The sequence below is a fragment of the Haliaeetus albicilla genome, chromosome 25 (genome assembly GCF_947461875.1).
Source record: "Haliaeetus albicilla chromosome 25, bHalAlb1.1, whole genome shotgun sequence".
Classification (NCBI taxonomy): Eukaryota; Metazoa; Chordata; class Aves; order Accipitriformes; family Accipitridae; genus Haliaeetus; species Haliaeetus albicilla.
Window position 1 is genome coordinate 17961422 of NC_091507.1, and position 23383 is coordinate 17984804.

Genomic DNA, 23383 nt, shown 5'->3' on the forward strand with positions numbered 1-23383 from the left:
AGAACATCTATAACATTGCTTGTAGGAGATCCAGTTATTGAAATAGTCACAGTAACATTTTCCAGAAATGCTGCCTTGATATCGAAGAGAGGTCAGAAAATTAAGTATGAAAATATGACCTCATTTAGGGAATCCCTAAAAATGGAGCTAAATTTATGGTACAGCGAAAATTCTCATTTGTTCAAATCAGCATATTTCTTTTAATTGTGAAAGCAGAGTTTTGTTAATAGCAGTAAAGATAGATCTTTTCCTGCTATATAGATAAAGCTGGATTAATAATAACAGGTGACATACAACCCTGTAACTCAAAGGCATGCCTACAATGAAAAATCCAATGCCTACTACAGCAAAAGTAAAACTAAACTGTCATAACACCCGTATGAACCACCCAAGCTATTGCAAACCTGCGTGGTGGGACTGCCTGTGCCTCTCTTTCCCAAACTGCACTCTGTGGGTAGCTTGAGCAGTTCCCTGCTCTGGTAGTAATTTCCAGTAGTAATCAATAAATGGATTAAAAGGTAAACAAACTGAATTATGCGAGTTACCGTCTTGATGTGTAACGCGGCATGCACTTTGTCACGTGAAGTGCTGTTAGCTCTGTATCTGGTAATGCAGGCAGTGCCTGTGAGCAGAATTAAAGAGATAAAAGTGCTCGTGGGTGCAGATGGCACGGGGCGGGCAGTGAGGCATCGCTGGGGGCATTGCGGGAAGGTCCATTATGGATCGGTTGCGACCAGGCGAGTGCAGCGGGCATGCTTTCTGTTTGTGCTATCACTGAAATGGTGCGGAGCGACCCAAAGAGCAAATTGTTCTGAAGTGGGAGCAGATGCATTGAGCTGTCAGGGGCAGAGCCATGACGAGACACCGCGGCGCCAGGCACGCACCTTCACGTCTCCTCTATCCATCTCCCCGGCTGAGGGGACCCCCCTCCTTCCCCTCCCAGGGCAGCTTGGAGACTCAGGAATATTTTTCTCCATATGGCGATGTCCCCGAGGAGCTGCTTCTTGTGCAGATACCAGCAGGTCTGGGCGCTGTGCGAGCCGTGGTGGAGGGGAGGGAAGCTCTTGCTGCTGTCTCATACAGCCCGGGTGAAGCAGAGATAATGGGAATATCACCCCCCCACTCTGCCGTCTCAGGCAAATCTCTGCCTGGATTTAAAGACCTTGCACCAGTGGTGAAACCCTTCAGTGGCTGTGGGACCAGCTGCACAGGGCTGGTGGTGATGAAAAGCAGCACGTGCTGCAAATACTGAGAGGAACTCCACAAAGAGCTTCAGCACCTTATACTATACCAAGCTTCGCTGCATCTATTTCAAAAAGCTCTGGAGTCAAGTATGGTCCACTCCCCTGCTGTAGCAGGCTAGCCTGTAAAGGCAGTTCCTAGCCAAATGTTGGATATTCTCATCTATACAATCCATCCATAAAAGAGATTATTTTGGTGTAAGGATAGACAGTATCAACTCTAGTAATTAATCTCAACTCCAGTTTTCTTCGCTCTCCCAGTTCTTTGGGGTCTGTGTCAATGTATTATTTCCCTTTTTATTACTGGCATGTAAGTCACCAGCCTCAGGATTAATGGCATCTTTCCCTTTTTTTTTTTTTTTTTTCTTCCCACTTACCAACTTCTCAGTTTCATAATATTATTAAAAAAAAAAACCCCAAAATTAGCCTGGCACCCTGATCCACAGCAGTGCCAGAGCTAGAAGGATTTCTGTCACGTGTGCCCTCTTATTTTTGGAGAGGAGGAAAGTAAGAGGACAAATAATGGCAAATATGTGGATGGGGCCCGAAGGAAGGGTCCATATTCCTGTGCCTGGGAGAAACTTTGTGACTGTAAAGGCATGACCTTGGTGCCAAAGCATCGCTTTGTCTCTGCCAGTCCGCAGCAGCCGGGCTCTGTCATCCCTCACTGCCTGTAATGAAAAGGGAAGCAATGAAGAACATTTTCCATGAGAAAGGACCTTCCTCCAACTTCTCATGCCTCAGCACTTTCCCACCCAAAGTTTTCCTTCCCCTCTTGTGGCAAACCGAAAATCCTCAGCCAGTTGTTCACAATTTCCAAACGCTGGTCTGGCGACTGGCACAGCTGCGGGGCTGTCGTACGGTGGTCCGGTTCCCTGCTCTACAGCGTATTTCTGCTGTGATTATTGAATAGGGATATGAATCCCAGCGTAGAGGGAGATTATGAGGTGATATTAGAGAAAAGGTTCGATGGGACAGTCTATAAATAACCATACTTCCAATAGCCTTGGCCAGCTTGCTCTTGCCAATGCCTTTTCATTGACATTATTGAAGACAATTCTCAGTCCAGTGCAATATCCTGAAGGCACATGTCAGATAACTAGAGAGGATCTGTAACGCTGCTCTTAGGAGAACGGGTATTGACACTTTCATAACCGTATTTTTCAGAAAGTCTTTCTTCATCTGCAGGAAAGGTCATAAAATGAGACATGCAAATACAATTACAGATCTTACGATTTGAGACTGAATTACATTTATGATTTACAGTCTGATTTGCATGTGAGAGATAATGCTATCTCCTTCACCCGAGGGTTAGACTTGTCTTCTTGTGGATGGTCTTTTGGCAGGCACCAGGAGATTCAGGAATGACTGAGCGTTTTCTTTTTGTATTTTTTTTCTATATAAAGGAAATGTCCTCAGAATTTGCAATATTTATCCTTTTCTCTTATTTCAGAGGATCTGATATAACAAATAAAAGGACCTATGAAGATATCATATGCAGCTAGAGAGTTAGATGGTGTATACACTGGTTTGATATTCAGATGTGTTCTCCTGGCTGACCTGTAGATAAAATAAAGAAAAACCTTTTATTAGTGTCATGTTTCTAATTTTGCCATTAAAACCATAGGCTTAGTAGTGCCCTGTTTTCAGGTTCTGGGGGTAAATGACAGCTACAGATATTCAGCTAGTTGATTCTGAGCTTTAACTCACAACAGAAACAGTAGCCACTGGTTACTTTTTGCCCTTTGGGGAAAAAAGGAGAACTCTTTACTGCCTGCTTTTGTTTTATTTGAAGTCAAGACAGACATGCTTTGCTACAAAGGCACGCAGAACGGTGTGCTATAAAGATTTTATGAGTTTGAGCTTTGGAATACTGTCTTACTCACAAGTGGTGAAGTCATGAGCACATTGTGGCTGAGATTCCATTCTTTCAGAAATACAGAAAGCCGGTGCTCAGCAGTATCTGATGGAATACCAGCTGTGCTGAAATTCACGGCAAATCCCCAATGCCTTCAGGAACAGGGTTTTGCCAATCATGTGTTCAATATTGGCAACACGCACTCATGCACACGTGTAAACATATTATTAGCTATATACACGTATATGAGAATATACGCATGGAGGCTCATATATGTTTTTACAGTGTGTTCTTTTAACTCTCTGAATTAACAGAATGTAAACCTCTTCCTTAACAGGAACAGGACTGGGCCTATCACGTGTTTGATGGGGGGCAACACCTAGGTAATATCTATTCATGTGCTATGTATTACTTTATGTATGAAACTGATTATGTAATACACTAAATAATTATCTATCATATAGTACAGAGTATAGAATGTATTATTATATAGCACGTATATGCGTATACGTGGACCGACACGCAGACGCGTATACCGAGCGCGTTCTTTTAACTCTCTGAATTGATGGAATTTCACTTTTGGTTAGTGGGACTGGAACGCTGTCTTTCGTTAAGTTTGGTGGAAGCACCTCTCCTGCATTCGGTAATGGCAATATATATATATATATATATACACACGTGTACGTGCACATTAACAGAGCTAGGTATGCACGTATACGTGAAAGTTACTTTATTAGGACAGACAGACATCCGCACATCCACACGCATATACGCACGCGCTCGGCGGTGCGTCCGTACGTGTATACGCGTACAAAGTGAGTTAGAGCTGTGCGCGTACGCGTGTACCTGTCCCCACAGCGCGGGCGGCCTCTCCCCATCCCCTTCCACGAAGACGCAGGGGTGCCTGTGCATTTCCACACAAACCCCTCCCGAAGCAGCTCCGGCTCCCTCCGTCCCCCTGCGGGCTCAGCCCGTTACCGGGGCGGGGGTCGGCGGGGCCAAGCCCGGCGGTTTTAGCCCCGCGGGGGCGGCCGCGGGTGTGACAGGATTTGGGCGGGAGCGGGACGCGGCTGCAGGCCCCCGCCGCCGCCGCCGCCGCCGGGCCGGGCCTCGCCCAGTCACCGGGGAGGAGGCGGAGCCGGCGGGGCCGCGGCAGGTGCCCGCGGCGGCGGGATGGTGGCGGCGGCGGCGGCGGCGGGCGGCTGAGGGGCCGCAGGGGGGCGGCGGGCCCGGGCAGCGGCAGGGGGGACGCCATGGGCGGTCGCGGAGGTCCCCCGCGGCGTACCGCGCCTCTGGTGCCGGTGCCGGTGTTGGTGGCGGTGCTGGCGGCCGCCGGGGCGGCGGAGGGGCGGGCGACATCGGAAAGCCAACTGCCCGGCGCCTCGGCCGTGGGCACCGGCCCCCCGCCCAGCCCCAGCGGCGCGGCTTTCGAGGAGACGCGGCTCCACGTCTTCACCTTGGACTACCCCCACGTGCAAATCCCCTTCGAGATCACCCTCTGGATCCTGCTGGCCTCCCTCGCCAAGATCGGTGAGCGGGTGAAACGCCAAAACCCCCCACTACCACGACCGCCCACCCCCCGGTCGTCCCTCTGCCCTCCCGGGAGCCGGGGCCGGGGTGAGCGGTGGGCGGCCGGAGGCTGGTGGTCGGCGGCGGGGCGGGATGGCCGGGCGGGATTTGGGTGGCAGGAGATGGGGTGTTGTCGGTTGGGAAAGGTGCGGAGGAGCAAATGGGTTACCTGCAGCCCGTAAACCCCGGGCCAGGAGGAGGAGGAGGAGGAGGAGGAGGAAGGTGAAGCCCGGAGTTCACCCCCTGCACCGCTGCCTTTTCCTTCATCGCCCTTTGAGCACCATCTGCTTTTTCTTAAAATAACGCCAGGTACGGGGACGGTCTCAGAGCTGCGCAACGGATCGATGGAAAGCAAATATTTATGAGGGTAGAGGAAGGCTCCTCGTTATACTTCCCACCGTTCACTTATGTCCCGAGAAAGACATAAAAAGGCAGCACTGAATGAGTAAGGAAGGCCACCTCTTCCCTCATGTGGAAAATATTTGTATTGCATAGTTTCACCGTGTTTTCTGCAGCTGATACATAATAGTTTTAATTAGCTTTCTAGGTCCCAAACAGAAGAGTGAGGACGCTGTTATAATCTAAAGAATATCACGTAAAGGTGTACTGGAAAGCCATTTAAAAATCGGTAAATCTCTGCAAATGATGAACTTTGTATCTTCTTAACTAGAAGATAATGTAAGGAATAAAGCCGTGGGAACAACAACAAAAAAAAAAGGTTTACGCACATGCCAGTTGTTTGGTCCAGAAGTCTGATTTTGCAGCTCAGATTTCAAGAAAAGCTATGATCATACTCATTTTGATACAACATTTTGATAAAACTTTGACTTCTGCTTGTGACATTTAAATAGACCGTGTCACATTCTGGTTAGTGATCAGGTAATTAAGATTCTGCAAAACCAAAACTTTGTACTCACCTCCTGCTGCGGCTAGTGGTGTGGTTGGGGGCTGATCCTCTGCCCAAGCAACTGGCTATGGCTTCATTACTTTCTGCAGAAATACTGTATGTTGCATCTATTAAGGATGCATGTACCTCCAGGCAGGTATCTTAATACATTAAAGATGCATGCTTAGGCTTCAGTATGTATTTAGGTGTTGCAGAATCAGGGCAGAGTTTAAATACAATACACTCAAGTGTATCATGAACAGTAATAGCCAGAAAATATGGAGTTTGGTAAAGAACTTTGCCAGTCGAGTATTGTAAAATTGCTCTGGCTTCTGAGTTTAGATACAGCAAGAACTATTGAATAAGCTAAGACTAGTGGAAAAGTTTGTGTTTTATTAAAGATTACAGGGAGGCCATCTGAAACATGTAAACACACCTGCATACACAATAATATATAATTTCTGTAGGACTGTATATTCTGACTATCACGATATTTTGCTAGTGCATAGGCATCTAAAAAGTAAAAAAAAAAAAAAAAAAGTTACTTGGCTACTTCAATTTTCCAGTTTGACTGCAGTACAGTAAACAAGCAAACAGCGTAGATGAGGAAAAATGGATAGAATTATTCAGTTACACCAAACAAGAGCCAGTGTGGCTAATCTAGGGCATTACCTCTGCTGTCACAAGCGTGCGTGCGCTAAGCACCAAGGGCCAGATCCAGGAGAGTCCCTAGGTGTGGCAGTGCTCAGCTTCACCACACCTATCTGCAGGCACCCTGACTCCGGGACTGGAATTAGGAACATCCAGTTCTTGCTCCTGGAGCTCCGTCTGCGCTTTCTTATCCAGCGAGTGCATCAGGTAAACCTTCCCGGGACAGACTCCCAGCGCTCCTAAGCCACGTTCCCACAGTGTCCATTTTTCACTCGCTCGTGCCTGCTTTTGTCTTGAAGTTTAGCCCAGACGGGCAGTTCTCTAACGAAATGTCGGGTCTGCCACAGCCGACTCTAATTTCTAATGTTTCTAAGAGCGGGCCGTGGGTCTCTGCTGAAAGGAGAGAGGTTTTCCTGCCCGTAGCCCCGAGAGCGGCTGTGAGAGAGGAGGCTCGCTGGTGCATTCCTCTCCCCAGCATTTCCTGACGGGCAGCGCAGGCATCTCACCCCGGTCGTGCCAGGCAGTGTGAAATCCACCTGGAGACTCACGCACTGCCCGGGAAACTTCGGTGCTTAATCTGGCATCGCAAATTCCTTTCTGGGGCTAGACCCTGAATGCTTACGCTTGGCGCTGGCCGAGTAGCAAACCTTTGTGAATGGAGCCCTAAGGTCTGTTTCAGCTGCAAGCAGCCCAGAAGGTAGGGTCGCATTTAATAACAGCTCTCGCAGCGCGTGAAGGATTCCAAAGACAGCTGTATTGAAGCACCTGCTTTATCGCCCGACTCGAGCCTTTTTGAACAAATGTGTTTTCGCAGAAGTGTAGTTTCACTGGAGCTGAAACCTTCCAGCATTTGCTTGTTTTTATAGGGGAGTTATCTGCAAGGTTTCTCAGATCCTGGCTGTGACCGTGCCGTTGTAGGCTAGGTTTAGAGGGAGCGAGAAAGACAGCATGAGAAAGGAAAAACCTGAAGTTGTCAAGCAGAACTTGAACATTTCGACAAGGTACATTTTCACAGAGACAGGAGAAACCCGGTGCTTTTTATTCCAGCATAGAGCAAGGGCACATTTTGAAATCTAAGAAATTGCCTCGAACAGAGGTGTTATTTTCTAGCTACCTCTACTTATTTATTCTTGTGTGTTGATACCGTATAGGAGGTATGTTACTCCCACGCTGATGGACTCCTTGAGTATATTAGGTGGGACCCAGTGCACCTGAAGTATGCTGCAGTCTCTAGGCAGTGAGACTAGTCTACTTACCTCCCAGTTTTGCTTAATTGTTATGCTACCAAACCTGCAAAATGTTGCCTAACTGATCCAGGTTCCCATTACTTCTATGTTTAATCACAAATGCACCATTAGAAGTGTTTCTTCTGGGAACTGAGCTGATATCCTTCCAACGCTTCTCTCCTGAAAAAAGTTTTAAGCTGTTCAGAGGGTCTCTTGGAAAACTCACTTATAATCTGAAGTACACGTCTCAGTGGCATTTCCAGCATCAGAGAGCACTGGATTTCACCCAAGAAGTAGGAAACCAGGGCTCTGAGGACTTTTAGCTTGAAGAACACTGAACTTGCCCTTTAGGCAAGTGTCCTACTGCCCAAACGCCCGAGGGTGAACATCTTCCACATTGTTAAAGCTGGGTCACTGCATAGTCAGGAGCCCAAGAACAGGGTCAGAGGAGGAGAAAGTAGCTGTTGTCCTGGGTTCAGCATAAAAGTCTGAGTATCCCTGTGCTGGAGGGGATCTGCGGATCCATCAGAGCAGGGAAGATGTCCCTTGTCCTGCGGGGCACCTGCGCCTGACTTGACGTGCTCGGGATTCTAAATCCTAGCTCTCTGCCCTTACATGGGGAACCACAGCCTGTCCCTGAGCACCTTCAGATGCCTTGCGTGCAGGCAGGCAGTCTGTCAGGAGTTTTGATGCTGTTGACATCGATAAAAAGCACATTTAACTTAGTGGGAGCCTTTCCATTACCTTTAAGGATGAGGTGGAGAAGGTCCCAAAAGCTCTGAGAAGGTATGAACTTTCCAAAGAGTGACTTGTAAAGAAGAAAAGAAAAAAAAAACAACCATAATTTTTATTTTCACAATAGACATTTCATTGCCATTGCATTGCAACTGGTTGGGATGGTTTTTGTTTTCATTAAAAGCGGCATTAACAAAAATTTCCCCATCTTCAATTTTTATTGAGAAAATGATTTAAGATACTTATGAAGGGCTTAAAAAACCTTTTCTTTTAGCAAAACCTACTTACGCAGGGGAAACTTCAATCACTGTGTTGGAAGTTTTGGCGTCCTGCCACGGCAGAGACTAAGACAAACCGTAAAATGTTCATGTGGAAGTGGCTCAGAGGTGAAGAGTCAAGTCTCCAACCACAAATGCTTGTGTTTCCAGGGTCATTACCTGTTCTGCCAATACAGGATATTGGTGATTCCGGTTTTGAAGAATGACAGCGAATTTGGCAGTCCTTCTAACAAGTCACACAGGCTGTGTTTCTAAATATTAAAAAGCAGTCTCTGTTCATCCAGACAGGAAAAAAAAATGCAGCTTGAGTTGCTTACTTTTAAAAATAGCTTTAATAGTTATAGAATATGTAAGTAAAAAATCTGTAGATTATACCAGCTTTCCCCTTGGTCCTTCTTAACCATTTGTTTTTCCTAATTGTAAGTTCAGGCTTTCTTTTACCTGGCAAAAATCCATGATGAAAGGAGAATTAACAAAAGATTGTGTTACAAGATACAGAAGCCTGAAATTGGGAAACTGGATTGGGATACCAAGCTTGCAGTAGTTTAACTGTTTCGACTACAGGTGTGATTTTTACTGAAAATAGTTTTACTGAAATAGACGCCCGTTATTACCACACCCAGTGTTTCTGTGCAGCTCTCATTTAAAATAATTTAAATGCTTTTTAGTTAGGCAGGAATTGTGGGATCTTGTGGGTGTGTATAGTTTTCTGTATAATTATGTGGGCCAAATATAGATAAGGAGGAGCCTGGAAAAGATTGGCATCGCCGGGACCTGGAATGTGACCTTGGTGCATAAGGTTGATCGTTCCATTAGATTGGCCAGAGTACGTTCCTTCAAAACTTTTCCCATTCATTACCAAACGTAGCTTTACAACAGCCAACTTCTACAAGTAATGGGAGTCTTTAAATCAAAACTGCATGGCTTCGAGAGTTTTAGTAGGCTAAGGAACATTCAACCATTAAGTCCTCATTCAGAACCTTTTTTTATTCATTTTTTCAGTACTTTGCACAGATTTTTATTAGAGAGTCCTGACACTACCACAATTAATTTGGAGGCTCCGCTAAAATTAAAAGAATAATTGTGCCTGTAAATGCTTCCTCCTGATGGCTGAGGAAGCGACCATGGGTGACTGGGTGCAGGTCACATGTGCTAGTTCCCCTCCCTAGCTTTGAGACTCTAAAAGACTTTAAAAATTAAATTAATGTACTCCTTAAAATCCTTTGTGAAGCTGTGCATGGAGGAAGGGGTAGTTAGCATGCTGCTTTTTTTTTTTTTGCTTTTTTTTTTTTTCTCTATCTAGATGTAATTTGCCCTAGAAAATTGGATTGGGTTGTGTTTGGATTGTGTTTCTGGAGGATTCCACATTACAAAAAAACCCCCACTTTCACAAACAGAACCCTTGCAGACAGTTGCTCCAGCCAGCCTAGCTATTAACTGGAATGTCTAGCTATTAAATTGTCTCTCCACCAAATTAACTCAATTAACTACTCTAGCTGACAGATTTGCCTTGACCTGTTGTGGTAGTCCAGTTCAGTCTTTGCAATGAAAATGAAATTGCCCTGCGGTTGCTGTTTGTTTACTGTAGAAACTAAGATAACAGAATCCAGAATAAACTTTTGGATTCTGTACAAATAACCATTTTACTTTCTTGTGTTTGAATTTCCTTTGAAGGCTTTCATCTCTATCACAAGTTGCCCTCTATAGTACCTGAAAGCTGTCTCCTCATTCTGGTTGGATTGCTTCTTGGTGGGATTATTTTTGGAGCAGAGGAGAAGTCCCCACCTGTAATGAACAGTGATGTTTTTTTCTTGTATCTTTTACCACCCATTGTACTCGATGCTGGATATTTTATGCCAACTCGTCTTTTCTTTGAGAACTTCGGTACCATATTCTGGTATGCTGTGGTGGGCACGCTCTGGAATGCCATCGGCATTGGAATTTCACTTTATGGAATTTGCCAGATCAGTGCATTTGGTTTGACTGATATCACATTGCTGCAGAATTTGCTCTTTGGCAGCCTCATTTCAGCTGTGGATCCTGTGGCGGTGTTAGCCGTTTTTGAAAATATTCATGTCAATGAGCAGCTTTACATCCTGGTGTTTGGAGAGTCTTTGCTGAATGATGCTATAACTGTGGTAAGTTACTTGATAAATGATTAGTTGATAAAAACGATAAATGAATTGTTTGCATGCCACCCCATTATATCTCTTTGTATCTGGTTATTACTGTTCACTAATAGGTGGAAGTCAAGGAGTGCTAATGTGTTTATGTAATTCTCTAAACTTTAGATTTAGAAACTACGGTAGCCTTACTACAGCAGAGTAATGTGTAATGGTAGCATATTTGCTCTTGGGATTTTACTACCTGATCTTTTTCATTTCTGTACTTTTGAATTCTGTTACTTCTGTAACCTGAAAGTGGAAGTTTTCCTCACCTGCAGAAATGCTGTTGGGCAGGAAAGGGAAAATGGCCAATGTGGGGTGTCCCAGCATGTTCATGGGGAGAATGGGCAAATCATTGAGACGGCACAGGACCCGGTTGATGCTGGCCTTCTGCATGTGCCCATCCAGTTGGAACTGCCCCGAGACCACCAATACGTTTCTCCCAGGCTACAGATGAGATAGGACAGCCATCTGGAGGCAGTAATTTCTAATCATTAACTAGCTGAACTGGGTTTGTGGTGCTGACCTGAGGACAGCAATCTGCAAATTCCATTAACACCCCCAATGCCCCTTGTTTGTACCTGATGACACCTTGTCTGGGACATTACTCCTATTTATCCATGCTTTTCTTGAAATCCTGCCTGTGCCAACTATGTCCTGGCACGCTTTCTGTTTTGTGAGACATGGAGGTCCAGTTTTTCATATGCCGGAAGGATCAGAAAGATTCATGAAATGGGTCCGCACCTTCCCTGTCTCTGTCACTGCCTTCTTATTCCTGTCCAATTCTATGTACAATTGTCCTTCGGTTTTCCCCTTTTCTAGGACTTTGCCTCACCTGCTTAACACATGTATAGCTCATCATTTAATCTGAGCCTTGGTACTGATCATTTCTTGTGTGTCCGTGGGAGTACTGTTTGGTTTTTTTTCCCACTTATGCTTCATGCTTTACCTGATTCTGTTGCTATCCAGCCAGCTGAATTGCATCCTCTCTTATGAGCTTGCCTTAAAGCCTAGCTTTTCTCATTAGCTTACAGATGAAACAGCCTGCCATTACTAAACTGGTACTTAAGCCGGTCCTGAAAGTAAGTGGGTGTAAATACTGAATTTCAAAAGGCTTAGCAGTTCAGCCATGGCTGAGTCTGTCTCTATTCACTTGTAATGGACACTCATGCAGTGGAATTCTTTCCATACAAGTTTTTCTAGGGGAAAAAGGTCTGGTTTTATGTTAATGTCAAACTGGTTTTTTTGGTGGATTTTTCCAACCAAAATCACTTTTCCCAATCACAAAAGCAATCACCTTTCCACTGGAGCAGCAGTTAATCCAGCAGGATTTGCTGGGAAAACACTGTATCCTGGTGATGGAAGTATTCATGCGTGCCATTGCCCAATGGCAAATGACCCCAAACCACCATTTTTATAGGTGCTGGCATGGCAATTTAATAACCGTGATGCATGGCTTTCCTGTAGGTGTCATTATTGCCTCCTTTGGAGGTAGTCCTTTCTCACGGCGTGCCTGCCCAGATGCCCTAACGCAGGGGAGATAACTCCGAGTCGTCTGTAGGGCCAGCCCAGCATATGCACTGACCACACATATATTCCTGAAGGAGGGAAAGGAATTTAAAGTACCTTCGGTCTTGCTTCCCAGCTATCGCTTAAAGGTAGCGCTTGGCAGGAGGTCAAGTGGTTTCCACATGCTAAGCATTGGTTTGCTAATGGCCCCTTGTTAGGATTTCGCACACCTGCAATCATGTGGTTATACTTAAAATGTGTCCCAGGCTGTCACACGGATCCCCCGTGGGGTCTCCTCGGAGGACCCTGCCTCCCCTGCCCGTAGCGGTGCTGCCGGGATCACGCAGCTATCCGCTCAAAGGAGACCATGTTTTGTAAATAACTCCCTTGTCCTCTGCCCTTCTTGTGTTACCGGGAGAGCTGATAAAACCAGCTAGCAGGCAGAGCTCAGCACCTTCCAGCTTTCGGCTGCTGGAGCCCTCGAGTCCCACCTGCCTCTGGTGGGATGCGGGGACGAGGCAGGAGGGGAGTTGAACACAGGCTGGCCATCCACGAGAGCTGCCTAATTCCTATGGCCGCTGCAGTATTAAAAAACCCAGGGGCTACCCAGGTGGGCAGTGCAGAACAGCGTGGCTTTAGTAAAGATGCTTTCTAAATACTTCAAGCCCTTCCTCCTGCTATCCCGCTTGCACTGCCTGGCTGCTCCTAATAAAAGCTTTTATTAGGATAGCAGTGTCATCTATGCTTTCCCTTTTCAGAAAATGTGCTGCCACACCTTCATTTTAGATACGAAGTGAGGAGTGCTTTCTCTGGAATCCCAGCTCTGCTGCGTTTCTCAGGTGGTCTTTCATGCCCGATAGTTTTTGCGATATGCCTGTGTTTTTGGATGATCCTTTTCCCCCACTGATGGAGCTTTGGAGCTTGAATTTGGCTGAGGACAATGTTTGCCAGTTGCCTTCTCTTTCAGAGTTGGGGCTTTACCAAAAGACTGGGTCAGTGATAACTAGCACAGGGATATTAAATGGCAAGATCACAGCTGAAGTTAGCAGTTCAAATTCCAATTCTGGGCTTAAAAACACAAAGAAGGAGCCAGTGTCATTACAATAATATTATTCCCATGTTAGAAAACATTACAGCAGTGCTCTGTATTCCATCTCTGCTGAAAACATTATTTTAGAGTGCTTTAAAGTAATTTCAGAATTAAAAACTAATAACTGAGAACTGACGAAAATAAGCAATTAGTGTTTAGGAAGAACAGAGATACTCTGAGAGGAGATTAAAAAGTGATTGGTGGCTAATACTCCTTGGGGTAACCTTCAGCGAGTTCAGCTGAAGGATGTTGAGTAAATGCAAATCTTGAACTTGAAAAAAAAAAAAAAATTCTCATACCAAATGCATTACAAAATGTGACCGGAGTTGATGTTGTTTAACTCACCTGAAAGTTTAGAGTGAGCTGTAAAACCGAACTGCTGTAGAGTAAAAGGGAAGTGAATCTGATTTTGATCTCATTTACAGCAGTGTAAATAAAGAACAATAGGAATGAGATTAAAATCATATTCATGACATTCCATAGTCCTAGCTGCTGCTTCTACCATGGCGGTCTGGTTTTGATCCGAGGTACAAAGGAGAACATTGCTTTTCTTCTTTCAAATAACTTACGGCAACAGACTTGAGATTTATGGGGATGTCTGTATGTGGAAACAGCAGGCTCCATTCTTGTTGCAGGGTGAATACTTCGCTGTGAGGATGAGGTGGTGTTATGGAAAGGCTATTGCTTGCGTAGATCAAAATTATGTGCTTCTTTACAAGCAGCTCTCAGTGGCCTTACTTTGGAGACTCGCCTTATATATACTTATATAGCTCCTTGTTAAAATATAAAAAAGGCTATTTAAAACTCCAATTAAAGAAAATAGTCATCTTCCCTGATACATACCAAGGGAGTATTCTGCCAGGTCGAATGCTGTCGGTGTCTTGAAGAGTAACACGACTCTGGGGTAGTCCCAGGTTTCAATAAGTGACTCAGGGAAACTCCTCTCCTTGCAAACGATACAAGTCAACAGTATTTTTGCTTCAGTCCGTGATTCATGCAGTCTGGGAGTCTGTGGACTGAGAGGTCCTTGTAAAGTGACTAACAAAGGCACACCTGTTGTCAGTAGGCTTAATTCTGGTATGCTTCTCTTCATGCAAATCTGTAAGGTCCACAAATCAAAACAGGTGGAAAACCAGTGGAGCCCAGAACATTGCTTTCCTGTCCTGCACGGGACATGGTAACAAGGAACAGGACAAAAAGGCTGGGAGTCTGCCTCAGGGCAGCAAGATGAAGGGGTTTTTGTCCAGGTGAAAGAGGACACTTCTCCCAGGTGGACCCATCCTGAGGGCATCATTGTTTTCGAACAAGTAGTTCATGCTCCTGCTCTTGTCCTGTTTCTTGCTTTGTAATGAAAATTACTGGTGACCATGCTAGGTTTGATTTAACCTTCTTTTTTTTCATGCTTGCTCTGGAATATATTTTTTTCTTTTCTTTTTCAGTTCTTTCCTTTCACTTAGCCCAAAGGACCCATAATAGGCCATGTCTTTGCATTAGTCTATAGTGAGAACTTTTACTTCTGTAAGACCTATCAAATTTTGGCCAAGAAGAGCTGAACAACTTACTTTCTGTCATGTGAGAGAGAACAAGACTGCAAACATGACAAATCCCTCCCAGTTGCTATTCAAACACCTACATTGTTGGCACAATGCAAGTACTGATAAAACATTGTTCTCTCAAATAGCATTTCTGACTGAGAAACCTGTTTCGTTTACTAAGAAGTCTAGAAAGAAAGTGGAGGTTTAACTCCTGCAGGCTGTCCAAGTTGACGGGTCAGGTGTTTATTATGACCACGGTGGCTTAGCCTGTGAACTCCCTGAGATAGGAATAGGTGCCTATGACCAAGGCTGGATGTGTACAAGGGGACTGTGTAGCCATCACGGTATCGCATGGATGGGAGCATACATGCAGCACCAGGTAATGCTTAAATCTCCCAAGTAAGTCTGCAAATGGGGACACCCTTTAAGGTTTCTTTAACCAGTTCCATTGTTGTCTGGTTTGTAGTAACTAAAATACTGGATATTAGAGAAATGTGGACTTTACATCATTCTGTTTCCTGTGTAAAACAAAAAGGCTCTCTGGCTAAGAAAGTGTGATAATCCCATTGACCCAGTTTGAAGGATGGTTATAAACACTTTGAAAATTAAACTGGGCAAACACGTGGTAACAGGTCTTTTAATGGGACTTAAATCCGAATCTCTCAAAATAATCTAAAATTTGAAAAGTCTTCAAACCATTTGATTCCTAATGGTTAATAAGTCAGAGAAAGAGCACTCCATGGATGCCATGTTTCTTGTATTCTTTGGGATGGTCACTGTCCACCACCCCCCACCCACCCCATGCCAGATGAATCTGTGTTCTGATTCAGTACCGCAGCTCTTGGTGTCTTATGTAGATCAAACACATTTGAAAATAACCTGATTCTTCACTGATTATGAAACTGTATTTTTTCCTCCTCCTTTTTTATTTCCTTGATTCTGGGGAAAATCTGAAATGGCTGTTTGTGGAGAAATGAGAAGCTCTGCAAATAAATGAATTTAAAGAAAGATGAGATAGATAGTTCTATGCTCCTGGCCTGCAGAACGGCATGGGTTAATAAACCTGTCCCATTTGCAAAAATGGGAATAATGATGTTTACCCTTCTTTGTATATCTCTCTGATATTTATGGATGACGAGTAATAGGCCAGAGGTAAACAGCAGCATATCTCAAAAGTGAGTTCAAGGTAGACAGAGAAATTCAAAGTTCAACATTGAAGCAGAGGAACATAATGACATGAAGGGAAATTGAGAAGAGTTCAGAAACATAACATGCTTTCTTTTTCTCATAGGTCCTGTACAATTTGTTCAAGTCTTTCTGCCAGATGCGCACGATTAAGGTTATTGACATATTCGCTGGGATTGCTAACTTCTTTATAGTGGGGATCGGTGGAGTATTGATTGGAATCCTTTTGGGATTTGTAGCGGCCTTTACCACCCGTTTCACCCATAAAATCCGAGTGATTGAGCCACTCTTTGTCTTCCTGTACAGTTACTTGTCATACATAACAGCCGAAATGTTTCATCTCTCGGGCATCATGGCGTAAGTACCCCAAACTTCAGTAATAATAGCACCCAAGTAAGAATGCCAAAGGAAATTGCAGAGAGGACCAGCTTTTGCAAACTTTGCCATATGGCAGTGTTCCACCGCGCATGGCAGCGATGCTGGCTTGAGGATTTCCGTCCTCTCCCCTCCCGCTTCCATCCCATCCTCTCAGCTTGCCACCGCACCAGCTGTGTCACTAAAACCGGTCGTGGCATCACACCATAAACCGTATCTTTGAAATGTTCCAAGTTAAAAATAATCCCTTGTGTTTTCAGTGGGGTTATTTTTAACCCAGGTCAGTTTGGGTGACCTGTGTCCTCGTGTCACCCTACAACTAGTCGTAAGGGCATGGCTGAGGGCTGGCCCACGGGCTTGTAGGGGCAGTGGTGGCTAGGAGGGAGTGGGAGCCGTGGCTGGGAACTTCACCAACTGGCAATGTATTGTGAAACTACGTCTTACGCTTAGTGGTGTGAGCAGCCAGTAAGTACCATTCAATGAAGACAATGTATGTATCATCAAGGCAAACGCCTGCTGGATTACAAGCACAGTGAGGATTGGGTGAATGTAAAATTTGCAGAATCTAGTCCTACGGTGATATAACCCTTTAGTTTAGTATCTTGATACGTGTGCCTGTGTGTTACCATGCTCTCTGTGTACATCATTATGTATACAATAACATTATTCTTCCCGCTTCCAACAGATAAAAATATTTTCACTCCTGGTTTTTCACTCCTGGGCTTCAGTAAAGAGAGAGCACAGCCTCTTGCTTGATGCTGTTTATACTGTAACAACCTCCACTTTAGAAAGAGCCTTTATGACATTTGATACACTTAAACGGTTTGCTCTGGTTCCAAGTATTACTTTTGAAGGCCAGCCTTCTTTAATGACTTTGTATTGTTCTAGTGGCAAATGTGAGTCATTCAGGCATTAGGAGCATAGCTTTTTATGAAAGCTCCGATGTTACTTCTGAGTATCACTAATACTTGATAATACCTCATTTGATGATTATCTTTTAGGAAAATGAAGATAGGTTTGATATCATAGTCATGCCAGCATAAGGTTTTCTGGGGCTCAGAAGTAATTTACATGGAAACTTACAGCTGACGATTTCAGTAGCATAAAAATAGAAACATGCCATGAAACAGGAGGGGTTACTCCTTTAATATAAGTAAAGAGCTAAAGATTGCATGGGTTTCTTTCTCTGATATGAGCCTAAATAAAGTAACATATGCATCCACTTTGACCGAGTTCATAAATGTGCCATCTCTTTCCCTAGCATCTATTCATAGCGTTTGTGTGGTTTCCAGTTTCCTCCACTTCTTAAGTCAAATGCCCTTGACATCCTATGATCAAATACTTAAAGGGCTTCTAAACCAAAAACGTGTGGCTAAGCTGTACATGGAAAAAATTGTGGCAGTGTGCATGAAAATACAGATTTGGACATGCTGCATCCAGGATACAATGGAAAGGACACCGTGGGTCTGCTGGTGGGTCAGCGGACCCACCACGTACCAGTGCCTGCAACTGGCACACCAGTGCTTCCCACGGCACTAACCACCTCTTCCTTTTCATTTCTAACAGCAGCCCCTGAGTGGGTGCAAAACAGAAGAGGAAACAAAGTATTTTTTCCCTCCAACAGCACAACAGAAAATAAGTTCTCTTTAAAATGTTTTTTCTGTGTTTTTTGACTCTAAACGTATTTTGTAATAGCTAACAGAGCTGGATGCATCAGTAACACCCGGGGGGGGGGGGGTAGGAAGGGCTCTCTGCAGCCGTATAGTGTCTCGGCTGTCAGATATAAAGCGTGCCCTCTCCCAGCAGTGCTGCTGAGGGCCTCAGAGCTCCTGTCATCTCCCCATCCCCTTGGAGTAAATCTACCCCCTGCTTTCCACATGTTGTTGAGCTCTGAACTGCAGAGAGCGTTTTGCTCTGTGTCACAGTGCAACGCGCACCAGTATGGGGTTCCCCGTTGTTTCCCACAGCGAGTGACTGCTTTTGAATCACGGCAGGGATCAATCCTGAATCACGGCAGGATTGCTTGGGTCTGACTTCAGCGTCAGCCCTCCTTTGAGCGTGGAGCTGGACCAAATGACCTTGGAGTGTCCCTTACAACCCGGATTGTTTATTCATTATATGCTTCTGCGGCTGTTTAGAGTTCAGCCTATAGGGAATAATTGCCTGAGCTCCCCTTTTTCACCCATATCCACGTGAGTCTCTTAAACTACCGATTCCCACTTCCTTCATAACCAGGTTCGTAAAGATACTCAGCGAGACCTTGTGGTTACGTGCTGTACCATACTTTAGGGGGGAGGACATGAACAGGAACGTACAGTGTTATCAAATAAATAAGGTACATACATGGAGTGCCTCATCTCTGTGCAAGTAGGAATTCCCAGGCAGAGGAATAGAAGGGAATGAAAGGTGCTTGTCTCTCTTCTGGTAAGTCTGTGTACTTGTTCTGAGGACAAATGATTCTTGAAGCACCCGTGTATAACCCCTGCACCAGGTTACCTGGCTGAAACAGCGAAGGGACTGAACCATGTCCCTATGAGCTGCAGTGAGAAAGTCCTCTTCAGAAGGAGAGGATTGAGCTTCTGCTGTAATTAGAGCTGGGCTTGAATCAGGATCGCAGGTGTAAAACATAGAGATGTGAATCTGAACTTTATTTGCTTGGTTGCATTTCTAATTATAATGCTGCATTTTCTGCTTACTAATTCTCATAAAGCTCTCTGTGAAGCAGCAGAACTATTAATATATGTTTCTTTTTTTTTTTGCAACAGTGAATTAGCAGGCTGAAAGGAACAAACATTGAAACGACTGTAAATTTAGTAGGTCAAGGAAACTTGAGGCTTGAACCCAGTGGCCTAGTTTATTGCAGTCATGACAGAAACTGCACTGTTTGTACAGGAGATCTTTTATTCTTCAGAAGCACAGAAAGTTGCAGGTTGATTGCAATTAACTGGGTTTTCCCTCCCCTTCTTGACCAAGGCAACTACCTCAGGTCACAAAAATGGAAGCCAGAATTAATGTATGTGGATAAGAAATGTAAAATAAAACACACCTAAGCTTTTGCTTTGATTATTGTGACAGCAAAAATTTAGTTTGGGAAGAACATATTATAATAATGTTCATAAAGCCTTGCATATTTAAAGAAATCGATTTTATATTAAATTCTAACACTATATTGCTGTATCATTTTCAAATTAAAGAGATTTCAACAGGTTTTTTTCTAATGTAAATAAGTGTTCTGAAGAGATACCAGATTCTTAAAGTGATCAGTGATTAGCTGTGAAATATTACTTACCTGAAGAATAACAAATAATGTAGAGCACTGTTTGTTAGACTGGTGAATCAACTCATCCGTTAGTTGTCACTAATTGAATGAATGCAAAATGGGGCTGAAAATAATATTATAAGGGTGTCGCCCCTTTAAATTCCAGTGGTTAAGCATGGTAGGTGTTTTAAGTTACAGCTTGCAAAGATCCTGATTAATCTGGTGACAGATTCTTATCAGACATCTATTTACAGTGTCTCCATTACCTCAGGATCCAAAAACAAACCATGTCCAGAACATGCTTCCCCACTCCCCAAGCTGCAGGGCTTTCCTAAATAACTCTAATAATGAAACCTGTTTTTTTTAAGAAAGTAATGAACAGTCCTGAGCGTTTTGTTGTGTCTTTGATGCAGACCTGACAGCACTAATGCTTTGGGCAGTAAGCTGCAGCTTTGGGACCCTGAAATGACCGTGGGTTTGGAAACGGCTGTGTTGCAGCTTGCCCACTGCGTTCTTGCTCTATGGCATTTGCTGTCCCGGCACTTGCCAGCTCCGCTGTGTGCGCAGTCGGCCGGAGGTAGCCGGGATGCATCGGACTTGTTATATTTGTGCAGATAAGCAGTGCACGCACAGGAGAGCTGTCACGACCCGTGACATAACCCGAGATATTTGTAGGTCTGTTGGTGCAGCCTGTGGCTTGTGAAGAGCTGGTCTGCCACTGAATGTGAGAGTTTTGGAGAGTGAAGGTGTTAAGTAGACTTGAGACCCTCCTTCACATATACTTCTGAGGTTGGTCACCAGAACTAGGTGTAAACTGAAGAACCTGGGAATGTCTGACAGCTTCTGGGCTTGGCTGGATGTCCTGGCCAAGTCATCACTCCTTGTCAGGACAAAATCCACGCATGGCCCAGGTCCTCTCCCACTTTCCCCCTAAGATATGCAGGCACACGTGTTTGTGGGATCTATGACAAGTCCCCAGTCTGGGCAGCTGTGAGCTCAGAACAAGGAGGAGAGCTGTGAAGAGCATCGGCAGTCCGTCAGTCCTGGCAAAAACGCAGGGATCTCTGTTGTGCCAGCCACATGCTCAAACTAGAAACGTTACCTAAACCACTGAGTGTTGCAGGGAGGAAGCTTGCATGCTTATGAAATCTGTGTCATTTCTTCCACGGTGGATCCCACGTAACCGTGATGAGCTCTGCTTCCCAGACAGCATGCTTCTCTTGGGCCACAGAGGATCTTTCTGGTCAAGACCATGGTGAAACCAGCTGACCATGAGGAAAGAGCTGACCATTATGTCAGTACAAAACACAGATGGGGGTCTGGGATAGTTTTAGCCAAGCTTTCCTTCTTCTTAGTCTTGGAGTTTGCTTAGGGTTGGAGCTAGTTTTTGCATGGCAATGGCCGTTTTATTTTGTGCTGACTAGATCTGCCTCTATCACCAAGTGCAGGTGGACGAAAACACAGGGTGAAGGCCAGGTTAGGTGCACTGTTCCGCTAGCAAATCCTCTCCACCTGTATTTTAAGCTGCTACCTGCCCCATCGGACTGCATCTGTCCCCACATCAGACCCTCTTCCCTGGTTTTTTATTCACCCCCATGTGCCCAGAGGGGCTGTGCGGCTTGACAGAGCTTAGCAAAGAAGTCCACTGTGTCCTCTCCCAGTGTCCACGTGTCCTCCCGGCGTTGTCCCTCAGAAGTAATGCTGCCCAGTCGCTTGGGGGACGTGGATGTGTTGGTGGGGCCAGAGATCCACAGCTGTGTTTCAGCTCTTGGCCGTTGTTGCCAAAGCAGGCCATGCTGGCTCCATGTAAGAGAAGGAAACTTCTGGACAAAACTAACTTTAATTAATTAGGAGAAACATGTTCAGAGTCTGCCGGTGACTACAGCCTCAGCTGCTGTTATGGACACCCTCTTGGAAAATGCTAAGAAAGTTTACTATGCTAAGGTCCTTTTGAAGTTACTGCTGCTTCTGGGATTCCTCTTTTTGCTTTGCAAAATTTATTTATTTTTTTTTAATCCCTTCTTTTAGAAGAAAGAACCTAGACATGTGCCTTCATAATGTCAGTGAGGTTTTTCTGAGCTCTCCCTCAGTCCGCCTTTCCATTTACACTCACGTTCAGGGACGTTTGAGTTGTTCAGAGATGGGGCTCTTGGCTTAGAGGCAGGACATGCTCAGCAGAAGACTTTCTGCAGTGGGATCTCCATGAGACGTGGGAGAGTTGTCTTCAGCTTTTTCCAAAGAGATGCTGGCAAACCTCCCGTCCTCCTCCACAAGGGAGAGAAGTGCGGAGATTTCAGTAGGAGGAAATATCCCCTATGTTGGCAAATAATTATAAACTGAAAACCTGGTGGAACTGGCATAAATAACCATAGGACAAGTCCTCATGGGCTGTATTCAGAAAGACAACATAAATACACATCTCTCTGTTTGGGTTTAGTGTATATGGTTTGACAGAGAACCCATACATGGGTATGTATAATGTCTTTAACTAGGAAATCAGAGAAGACACGGTTTTGCCCAAGATAATAGAACCAGGAGCGACAGCTATTTCACAACACATCTTGCCTTAGTTGCCCACCCTGATAATTATTAGGCAATTCAGACTGTGCTTCCCTCCGTCGAGGCACCAGCTTGAGGTTATCCTGCAGGCAGCTCTGCTAACTATCCTTAAACCTGTCAACTCTGTAGCTGAGTGGTCCTCAGCCATCCCTGCACCATGGGCAAGTGTACTGAGCAAGTGATGTATAGCTGGTAATGTCATGCTTTGCTTTTCCTGCTGATCAAGAAACTGTTTACTAACACAGGCTTGGAGCACGGACACGTAGGCATACTTGCAGTAAGCCCTGTCTGTTTTCCCATGTATCGGCCGAGATGCCCATTTCATTCATTTGCGGGTGCTTTAAATGTGCAGCAGCACCAGTGTTGCTTTCGGGTGGATGTTTTTTCTCCTTTTCCGCCCTATGCACAGGCAAAGCAAGCAGTGGCCTGAAGTGGTGCAGGGTGACAAATTCACTGTACCCCTGCTGCTTACTTTGCCTGGAAAGAGGAGCTGGCTGCTGCCACTGCCATTGAGGAGGGGAATGGTTTGGTGGGACAAGGGCTGGTGGGCAGGGAGGGAAGCCCTGCCCCAGGACATGCAGTTGCCATCCTGTCTGATGTCCCTCAGCAGTGATAGAAGCAGCAATTCCTGTTTTTGAAGGCTGCCCCTGGCTCTCCTCAGGTCTGCCTCTTTCAAAACACAGAGTTTGAGTGACCCCCTGCACAGATCATGTGGATTTAGTATGTAGCAAAACTCTCCATATACTGATGTCTTCTCAGAAAACTCCCCACTGCGGGGGGAAAAAAAAAAATCTCATGCCCAAAACTGTAGGTTCACCAAGTCTATAAATTCGAGATTGGTTATGGAATAGGTTGTGCTTTGTATTTTAAAGAGGACTATGGAAAAGTGAATAATATTCTGTAGAAATGAGAGGGGCTAAAAAAGAATCAAGCCAATGAAATACAGGATAATGTTTGCCTTCCAGGATTACAGCTTGTGCCATGACCATGAATAAATATGTGGAGGAAAATGTTTCTCAAAAATCCTATACGACAATAAAGTATTTCATGAAGATGCTGAGCAGTGTCAGTGAGACCTTAATCTTCATCTTCATGGGAGTGTCTACAGTCGGGAAGAACCACGAGTGGAACTGGGCCTTCGTTAGCTTCACCCTCCTTTTCTGTTTAATCTGGAGGGCACTGGGTAAGCAAGTCTCAGGCTACATGTCAGTATTCTTTGCAAGTGAAACTTTTTACCTCCTCTCATAGACAGAGTCCCATCA

The 23383-nt window shown here is 44.9% G+C and overlaps 1 protein-coding gene across 1 annotated transcript in view; it reads left to right on the forward strand.

Moving 5' to 3' along the window:
• The first annotated feature begins 4214 nt into the window (after positions 1–4214).
• Positions 4215–23383, forward strand: part of SLC9A2 (solute carrier family 9 member A2) — a 34634-nt gene continuing 15465 nt past the window's right edge. Inside the window, exons 1-4 of the mRNA XM_069770135.1 lie at positions 4215–4629; positions 10119–10582; positions 16035–16285; positions 23087–23304. Of these exons, the coding sequence (XP_069626236.1) occupies positions 4353–4629; positions 10119–10582; positions 16035–16285; positions 23087–23304 (1210 nt within the window). The 5' untranslated portion in view covers positions 4215–4352. The remainder of the gene's footprint in view (positions 4630–10118; positions 10583–16034; positions 16286–23086; positions 23305–23383) is intronic.